At 36.0% G+C, this 10,239-nt stretch overlaps 1 protein-coding gene across 1 annotated transcript in view; it reads left to right on the forward strand.

The window, feature by feature from the left end:
- Nucleotides 1-10,239, forward strand: part of BUB1B (BUB1 mitotic checkpoint serine/threonine kinase B) — a 53,084-nt gene that overhangs the window by 34,747 nt on the left and 8,098 nt on the right. The window contains exons 11-19 of the mRNA XM_008573723.1: nt 268-383; nt 1,498-1,547; nt 3,395-3,455; nt 3,577-3,682; nt 5,529-5,803; nt 6,812-6,945; nt 7,222-7,362; nt 7,691-7,791; nt 9,913-10,062. Of these exons, the coding sequence (XP_008571945.1) occupies nt 268-383; nt 1,498-1,547; nt 3,395-3,455; nt 3,577-3,682; nt 5,529-5,803; nt 6,812-6,945; nt 7,222-7,362; nt 7,691-7,791; nt 9,913-10,062 (1,134 nt within the window). The remainder of the gene's footprint in view (nt 1-267; nt 384-1,497; nt 1,548-3,394; nt 3,456-3,576; nt 3,683-5,528; nt 5,804-6,811; nt 6,946-7,221; nt 7,363-7,690; nt 7,792-9,912; nt 10,063-10,239) is intronic.

The raw sequence follows: 10,239 nt of genomic DNA on the forward strand, positions 1-10,239 counted from the left end.
GCGCCCGTACCGGGGACCGGCAACGGGATCGCAACCCTCGGTCTTGCGCCCGCACCGCGCTCAGCCAGTGAGCGGGAACCGGTCTCCACATGGGATCCGAACCCTCGACGGGAGCGCCGCCGTGCTTCCAAGCAGCGCACTCTCCAGTGCACCACTGGGCGGGCCCGGGGAAGAGTATTTTAAAGCTGATGTTGAAGCTAGTGCTTAAAAATAGGTAGCATTTTCTGGATGAGAGGGAGATTGATTTTGTTTACTTAATGCAAACAGCAAGAAGAGAAGGTGCCCAGAAAGGAGACAGCTGAGCTGCAAATCGCTTCCAGGTCTCAAGAAATACCAGGAATGACTCTATCCAGTTCTGTTTGTCCAGTAAACTCTTGTGCCAGGTGAGACCACATTGGTAGAAGATAGGAGAGCATTTAGAACCAAGTTTTGATTCTCTAGTGACTTGAAGTCTCCTTGTCTTTTCAGTGCTGAGACATGATTTTTGTAAGTCTGACACAACATAAGCTTTGGTGCTGATCAGGGAGGACACGGTGTGACTTTTCCATTAAAAAAAAAATACATTTCTTATAGATACAAATGTAAATAATATTTGAAAATATAAAATCACTTCTACCAACAAGAGATGACTACTATTAATACTGATATTTCTCTCTTTTATGTCTTTTATTTTGTTTTGTTTTATAAAAATGGAAGCTTAGCATTTTGTAAATCTACTTATACAGTCATGGGTCACTTAACAACAAGGATATATTCTGAGAAAAGTGCTATTAAATGATTTTGTTGTTGTGTAAACATCATAGAGTAGTTACACAAATCTAGATGATATAGCCTACTACACACTAAGCTACATGGTATATATAGCCTATTGCTCCTAGGCTACAAACATGTACAGCATGTTACTGTACTGAATACTGCCGGCAGTTGTAACACAGTGGTAAGTATCTGTGCATCTAAACATATCTGAACAAACGTAAAAAAGGTACAGTGAAAATATAGTATAAAAGATAAAAAATGGTATGCCTACATAGCGTACTTAGAATGAGTGAAGCTTGCAGGATTAGAAGTTGCTCTGGGTGAGTCAGTGACTAAATGGTGAGTGAATGTGAAGGCCAATGAATGACTTTACACTACTGTAGATATAAACACTGTCCACTTAGGCTACACTAAAATTATAAAAGAATAAAAATAATTGTGCTACAACGTTACGACGACTACAGCATCTCTATGCCATAGGAATTTTTTAGCTCCATGATAATCTCATGGGACCACTGTTGTACATGTGGTCCATCATTGACTGAAACATTGTTTTCAACATTTTTAATGACTAAAGGTTTCATCTTCTTCAAGAGAATTTGGATTGATAGTGGTGTAACAATTTCTTTATTTTAGAATGAAGAAGATTATATTTAGTGGAAAAGCCTCTTGCACTTTTAAAAATTAAACAGTTCTTTCTGTGGGTATTGAGCCCATGTTTTAAAACATGTTTCTTCACAGAGAAACTTCACTTGCAGAAAACATTTGGCAGGAACAACCTCGTTCTAAAGGTGAGTTGTATTTGACAGCCTGATGAGGAACTTGCTGATAACAAATGCATTATGTAACAAATGATAGATATTTTCTTAATTTCAGTAAAGGGATTGAAAGAGGGCAGAAAGGGGGACTACGATATTGTATCTTTGAATCATGGAATTCAGTATGATTCAAGATAGGATAGATATTTGAAAGAGTATTTTCATAAGATTCCTCAATGCTTTGAAAAATAGGTGGAGAAGCCCTAATCTGAAATCCAAATGCTTCAAAATCTGAAACTTTTTGAGCACTGACATGATGCCACATATGAAGTTGTTAGCACTGCAGAAAACATACTTATAGATAACATGGTGAAAATGTGTGATGAGCTTATTGAAGCAGTGTGCATTCATAATAGAACAATAAATCATGTCAGTTTATAAAATCAAAGAGAGACTTCTAAGACAAAAACTGTTGTTAATGAGGCAGATGACTCTGGAGGAAACATTTTTAAAAGCCTTCCAGGAGAATGCCTCCTCATCCCTAGATGGTGCACTTCCTGGTCCTTCAACTCTTTCTGCTGTTTCTTCTCACTTAAACAACTGCTATGTATGGTAACCTTTTAATCAAAACACAGTATCACAGGTCATAGCTGAAAGCCTGCTGTTATTTGTTGTTGCTGTTGTTTAGCAGCTGCTACAGGTATTCTGGTGATGCTACTGTGCTACTTAGTTACCCTGAACACATTTTTTTCCTGTATTAATAGTATGTCACATTTTTTACTGTCAAGTATTTATGTGTGAATAAGTATAAGAAAATGATTGCTTATCGGTAGCATATAAATTCAGAGTCAGGAATTATGGTGATGCCAAACAACCACAGATTATCCACATGGGTTGCTGAGATAGTGACACCTTTGCTTTCTGATGGTTCAGTGTACACAGACTTTGTTTCATGCACAAAATTATTAAAAATATTGTGTAAAATTATGTTCAGGCTACATGTATAAGATGTATGTGAAACATAAATGAATTTTGTGTTTAAACTTGGGTCCCATCCCAAAGATATCTCATTATATATATGCAAGTATTCGAAAATCAAAAAAACCCAAAACACTTCTGGTCCCAAGCATTTCAGATGAAGGATACTCAATCTGTATTTGCTTTAAATGTAGTTTTAAATTTACACTAACTATGGAATAATCTTCCACTTTAGATACTGTACACTAAGCTAAGCATATCATTAGTATTCAGCAGCCAAAACTTTAAGGAAAGTGGGTTTTTTTTGGGGGGGAGGGAGTTTAAAATTAAATCTATTTTATATTCAAGTTGGTTTTCTTTACCATTCAGAAATGTGTTAAAATTGGTAGAAATGTGAATATCCCCCTGTAAGTAGTTTTTAAAAAAACAAAACATTAAACAAAATCTAATTAAACTTCTAATTCTAACCACCAATTTATAGGAAATACAAAGCATAAAGGAAAATGTTAAATCACATGGGGAATGTAATTGGCAAAATCAAGCACTGTGAGGCAAACAACCCAGTTTCTTCAACAAAAGGTTACCCAAAAAACTTCTGACTGGATATTTGATATTCAGAAATTGTTAATAGGTATCATTAGACTTTTAAAAAAGAGTTCCTTTTAGAAATGTGTACTGAAATAGTTACAGATGAAGTGATATGATGTCTTGGATTTGCTTCCAAATAATCCTGTTGGTTTGGGTTCGGGAGTAGTGGCAGTGGTGGGGGATATAGATGAAATAATATTATCCATGAAACAGATTGCCTTTCTGCTTTCAACCAACACAAAATATTAATTTATCTCATCTGAAGAGTAAAGCATTTACTGCTCAGAGTATATATCTAGTCTCTCTTTCTGTAGGTCCCAGTATACCTTTCTCCATTTTTGATGAGTTTCTTCCTAAAGAAAAAAAGAATAAAAGGTTTGTTTGTTTGTTTGTTTTCTTAAAAGTTTTTTGTTTTTATAAATGAGGGTGAATTGGTGGTTACTGTTATTTATGTAAACAGAAAAATAATTGCTGAATGAAGTATGTTTTTTTCCAGTCCTCCTGCAGATCCCCCACAGGTTTTAGCCCAACGAAGACCCCTTGCAATTCTCAAAACTTCAGAAAGCATCACCTCAAATGAAGATGTGTCTCCAGATGTTTGTGTAAGGAACAGTATCATTAAGTTAACATAAATGTGCTAGTGGATTGTTTCATTCAAATCTCAAAAGTTTAGGATTAAAATTAAAATCACTGATTTGAGCTAAGCTCATGAAAAGATATTCAGCATCATTAGTCACTAGGGAAATGCAAATCAAAACTACAGTGAGAGACTACTTTGTTCCCATTAGAATGGCTGTAATCAAAAGGATGGACAATAACAAGTGTTGGCGAGGATGGGGAGAAATTAGAACCTTCATACATTGCTGGTGGGAATGTAAATGGTACAGCCAAAGACAGTTTGGCAGTTCCTCAAAACGTAGCTTTTTGGGGTTTTTGGGGGGTTTTTTTTAGAATTCTGGATATATTTCATTTTATCTCAAAATAATGAACATACAGTTAGTTAAGCTAGATGTATTTTTACATGTGTGAATATCCATGCAGTTTCTACCCAGATCAAGATATACAATATTGCCAGCAACTCAGAAAAGCCTAGGGAAGTTTTTATGGACTAAAGGTGCTCAGGCCCCACTCCAGCTATATGGAATTAGAATTTCCAGGGAAGAAGTCCAAGCGTATATTTTTGTTTCTTTTAAATACTTTCTCATATAGTTCTGATAATTAGTCCACTAACTGCTTCTATGAAAAGACAATGATGTAGAAGAGTAATTAATTACACACTGTGTTCTGAAGAATACCACCAGAGAACATGATGCTTAGACAGGCTGAGTTTGGACACAGTGATTCTAGGTTCAGAGACAAGCTGGATTATTAAAGGATTCAGTTTTAATCTAGCTTTTTTGTTTTACAACCTTTTAACTGAGTTTTGTTAGTTGGTACCTGCCAGGAGTTATAACCCCTAAAAAAAATTTATATTTAAAATGTTTAAACTAGTAGGGCCATTAATAGTGTTTGCATAAAGTGTATACTTAGACTATACACAATCTATTTTACTTTAATCTTAAAGTTTTTTTGTTTGTTTGTTTGTTTGTTTGTTTGTTTTTTATTATTATTTTTTTCCCCCTTTTTGTCTTTTTTCGTGACCGGTAACGGGATCGCAACCCTCGGTGTCGCTTTATTATTATTTTTTCCCCCTTTTTGTCTTTTTTCGTGACCGGTAACGGGATTGCAACCCTCGGTGTCGCGCCCGCACTGCGCTCAACCAGTGAGCGGACTGGTCTCTATATGGGATCCGAACCCTCGGCGGGAGCGCCACTGCGCTCCCAAGCGCCGCACTCTACTGAGTGCGCCACTGGGCCGGCCCAACTTTTTAAAAACTGTACACATATTACTTTTAAAGACAAAAGCATGTTTTAAATGTGTAGTAAAAATGTTAGATTGGGTATAATGGCATTTCAAGAGATTTTTTTTTCTTTATACTTTATATTTTGCATATCTTCTACCATAATCATGAATTACTTTTAAGAAATAAATAAAAATTAAGTATGTGGCATAGAGGAAGAATACTGAAAAACTTGGAGGATAACAGATTATCAGAATGTTTTTAAGTAAAAGCCAGAAGGAAAATAGTATTAGTGTTTTAGTTCTTAGGTGAAATTTGTTGGGGGAAAGAAACCATTGTACAATACTTTTCCTCATGTAGAGAATCTTCACAGTGTGTCCTTTTTTTTTTTATGGAGTATAGTTTGCTGTCTTCATGATACAGATCTTTTTCTTCACATGCTATATAATGTGCTTTTTAAAACTGTCTTTCCCTAGAGGTTCTGATATGCTACTTCTATACCCTTTGTCACTAATCAAATGTGTGTCTCTCAAAGTAAAAAGTATAGGCCATTCATATGATCGATCATTGAAATATTTCTGCTAAACTTTACATGGTTTTCATTTCAGGATGAATTTACAGGAATTGAGCCCTTGAGTGAGGATGCCATTATCACAGATTTCAGGAATGTAACTATTTGTCCTAACCCAGAAGACACCTGTGACTTCGCTAGAGCAGCTCGTTTTGTATCCACGCCTTTTCATGAGATAATGTCCTTGAAGGATCTCCCTTCAGATCCTGAGAGACTGTTGCAGGAAGAGGATCTAGATGTAAAGACCTCTGAGGACCAGCAGACTGCTTGCGGCTCTATCTACAGTCAAACTCTTAGCATCAAGAAACTGAGGTGATTGGAGATTATAGGTTTTACAAACTAGATTGTTTGCTTTCTCATTCAGTGTGTACTTATCAGTTATAGTGATCAATTATCAAACTCTTAGTGTTTGCTGGGTACTGTGCTAAGTGCTTTACATGAAAGTTGGGTTGCTCCAGGTAAAGTGTCAATGATTGATTTGGATATGAAGGTTAGAAGAAATAAATGTTGATGCTTATGAAGCTAAGAGGTCCATGAGGGTTATGGTACCTTTGAGGAAACTCAGAAAAGTATACATGATCGGGAAAGAGGAGGCATTCAGTTTTTCTTTGATACTGAGTTTAAAATAAGGGTAAAATCACTGATGTTGATTTCAAATAGGGAACTAGATAGAGATATATTAAAGAAAAAGTGTCATGAGAGAGAGGTGGAAATGAATTAGAGAACAGATATGTGGGAATGGCATAGAGAGCCAGGGACTGAGCCTCTTTGAAAAGTCAGCTAATTTAAACAAACTAATTCCATTTTTAAGGATATTCTTTAATTTGCCAATTTGTGCTTTCAATACTGCATTTTCAAACTTTTCTCCCAACAAACTTTTAATTATATTTGCTAGCATGTGTTCATATTATGCGATTTGGGTTTCCCTTTTCTTGACCTTTTCTTATTGAAGAATAAAAAGTCCAGAGAAGAGAAAAAGAAGAAGAAAGTTAGTGTCAAAGTTAGTTACTATTTTACAGTAGTACAGAGTAGATGTAGGATAGGCATTTACTGTAGATTAGGTAAATAAACCATAAATCCAGAAATGTAATCCTGGGCATTGCTTCTCAACTAGGATAGAAAAAGTAACCTAGATCTTGATTATGAATCTATTTTTGATTTGGGAAAATAATAGATTTTAAAAATAAGACTATCAAATAAAATTATGGCAAATTATAAATTATCTTAAAATACATTTTATTAAAAAATTGAAGTACACTCACAAAGATAAGTTGGTATATATTATTCCGATAAGAATTGACTAATTGGTGGTTCTTTTAGCCCCATTATTGAAGATAGTCGTGAAGCCACTCACTCCTCTGGCTTCTCTGGATCTTCTGCCTCGGTTATAAGCACCTCCTCCATCAAATGTCTTCAAATACCTGAGAAACTGGAGCTTACTAATGAGACTGCAGGTAGTATCATTCATACCACTTGTGAGCAAATATCTAGATTCATGTCTAGTGAACACTTACTTATCTCAGCAAACTGAGCTGTTTTTCTTCCCTAGAGAAGTTACCATAAATTGTGAAATTTCTAGAATAAACTAGTACTCACTGAAGACAGATAAATGTAGTTAGATTAGTAGTGTTCGTTGTGTAATCTTATTTTCCCCATTTTCTGTTATAATATCTATTGTAAGCATTAGGTTTTTTAGATGACGTTTTTTCAACTTTTCCCACCCCCTCCAGAAAACCCTATTCAGTCACCCTGGTGTTCACAGTATCGCAGACAACTACTAAAGTCCCTACTGGAATTAAGTGCCTCTGCAGAGTTTTCTGTAGAAGATAGACCGATGCCTAAACTGGAAATAGAAAAGGAAATTGAATTAGGTACGTATCACTGAATGTATGTCCTTTCACACATAGCAGTATACAAATAATTATTTGTACTTGAGCTTGATGCTTGAGCACTATAAATATTCATAGATTGTAAGAAATAGCATTATAGAAGTTAACACACTGATAACTTCATGTCCCAGTAACAATAGGAATTAATGTCTTCCCCTCTTTAAATTTTTAACAAATGGCTTTGAAAAGTATTCTAGATGCTACTAACTGGCAAATATACTAGTATCTCTAGCTCTTAAACCAGTAGGTAAAGGCTAGATGACGATATGTGTTCACAGTGATTTTTAAATGGATCACAACTTCTCAACAGGTAATGAGGATTATTGCATTAAACAAGAATATCTAATATGTGAAGATTACAAGTTATTCTGGGTGGCACCAAGAAACTCTGCGGAATTAACCATAATAAAGGTGTGACTGATTCTTTGTAATTTCATTTACCTTGTATGTAATGTGGATTAAAGCGAGAACTTCCCCCATGGTACCATTAAATCTTATAATCTGTTAACTTACTTATAGGAAAGTCAGTGAGCCATCAAGAATTCAGTCACCATTGTAGACCAGTATCAGATATCAAAAATGAGAGGCTATTATATAGATCTTTCAATATGTTCAAACACATTATTCTATCAATTTTGTCTTTTTGAAGAAATCTCTCCTTAAATTTTCTAGCCTGCTCCAATCTGGACAAGTAATACTCTAGGCTTGACACATGCAGTATCACCTTGAAATTTCCATTCACCATCATCCTAGGTATTACCTTTTTCTTATATTGGATGCCCAGTTTCTTAGATCCCATTTTTCTTCTTTCTGGGTTTAATTTCTCATATTTTGTAGGAACACATCCTTTAGTAGCTTCCTGAGAAAGGGATGGGATATAGATTTTTTAAAATCTTATACATCAGAAAATTCCTTATTCTATGTCTTTACTTGATTGATAGTTTAACTGGATATAGAATTCTAAGTTAATTTTTTTCCCTTAGAATTTTTTTTTTTTTTTTCTTCATAAGATGACCGGTAAGGAGATCTTAATCCTTGACTTGGTGTTGTCAGCACCATGCTCTCCGAAGTGAGTGAATCGGCCATACCTATGTGGGATCCAAACCCATGGCCTTGGTGTTATCAGCACCACACTCTCCCAAGTGAGCCACAGGCTGGCCCGTCCCTTAGAATTTTAATGAAGAGCTTCATTATTTTGGGGCATCTAACCTTGCATTTGAAGTCTTTTGCCATTCTGATTCTTGAAGCTTTGTGTGGAACTATTTTTCCCACTCTCTGGATCCTTATAGGATCTTATGTTTGTCCCCAGTATTCTGGAATGTCACAATTACATGCTTTGGTATAAGTTTGTTGTCACCCATGTGCTAGGTTCTCTATGGCCATTTCAGTCTGAAAACTCCTTCAGTTCTGAGAAATTTTCTTTAATGAAAAAATGATTTATTTCTTCCCTCAGTCTTCTCTGTTCTCTCATTCTATAATTTCTTTTATTAAGATATGGGGTCTTGGGCCTGCCCGGTGGCGCACTGCTACAGTGCGCCACTTGGGAGTGTGGCGGCGCTCCCGCCGAGGGTTTGGATCCCATGTACAGACCGGCCGCTCACTAGCTGAGCGAGGTGCGGGCGCAACACCGAGGGTTGCGATCCGTTGCCGGTCATGAAAAAAGACAAAAAGGAAAAAAAAAAAAAAAAAGATATGGGGTCTCCTGGATAGGATCTCTAAAAATCTTAACTTTCAAATCTTTGGCTCTCCATTCTTATTTAGAAGCTAATTGAAAGCTCTGTGTGTATGGGGGAAACTTGACAGCTGGGGACCTCACTGTAGGATGATTTAACTTGGGCCATTTTATTGAAAACCCCCCAATCTTTATAACTTTTCTCTTAAGCTGATCAGATCCCTCAAAGAAGAGTTATAGTTTCCTGCCTGAAGCATATAAGCCTAGCTGCTAACTTTCTGAAAAGCAGGAAGGTGCATCTTAGCATTTGATATATAAACTTTTTCCTGTTTTCCATGTGGTATTCCCACCCTCAGTGATGCCTGGTGTACTCTAGTTCAGAGCCCTTCTGTTTTATACTCTCTAGGGAATAAACTTCTGGTCTTCTGGAATGGAGAGAGGCAGTTGCTGGGCTACAGGAGCAGGAGGGGGAATCTGGAGTCTAACTTCCTTGTAAATAGGGTTAAACCACTCTTGTTTTAGCTCCACCTCAGCCTTACTTCCATAGGTGATTAGTGCTGTCAGTTGTATACTATAGAAAGGTAGTCTTATAATATCAATATAGTTGTTCTTCTACTTTCTCCATTGCTAGAATCATCTTTCCTTGGGTCTTTTAAGTGGATTGTTACCTCTTCCTGTTCCTTTCCAGCTTCCAGAATTTTGTAGCTATTGTGTCCTTTATTATAGACCTATGCCTTTTAAAATATCTCTTTACTATTACTTCTTTTGGGGTATCAGAAGGGTTGGAGGGGATGTGTTTTTAATCTGTCAGCCATAACAGATTTTAATTGTTCTTATTTTTAAAATATAATGTCTTACAGGTATCTTCTCAACCTGTCCCATGGGACTTCTATATCAATCTCAAGTTAAAGGAACGTTTAAATGAGGAGTATGATCATTTGTGTAGCTGTTACCAATACCAAGATGGCTGTATTATTTGGCACCAGTATATAAACTGCTTCACCCTTCAGGTTTGTAGTAATATTGAAAACATATAATTTAAAGTCTTCAAGTAGAGAGATTTATGTTCCATTTAGCAAAGGAATTTAGTACAAAGTTTCTAGACAGAGACCAATTATAAGTTAAAAACATTGACCTTTTTTTTTTTTTTTTTTGTCCTTTTTTTGTCTTTTTTCGTGTCCGGCAAC

This window comes from Galeopterus variegatus, unplaced genomic scaffold, assembly GCF_000696425.1.
Source record: "Galeopterus variegatus unplaced genomic scaffold, G_variegatus-3.0.2 Scaffold959, whole genome shotgun sequence".
In the NCBI taxonomy this organism is placed as follows: Eukaryota; Metazoa; Chordata; class Mammalia; order Dermoptera; family Cynocephalidae; genus Galeopterus; species Galeopterus variegatus.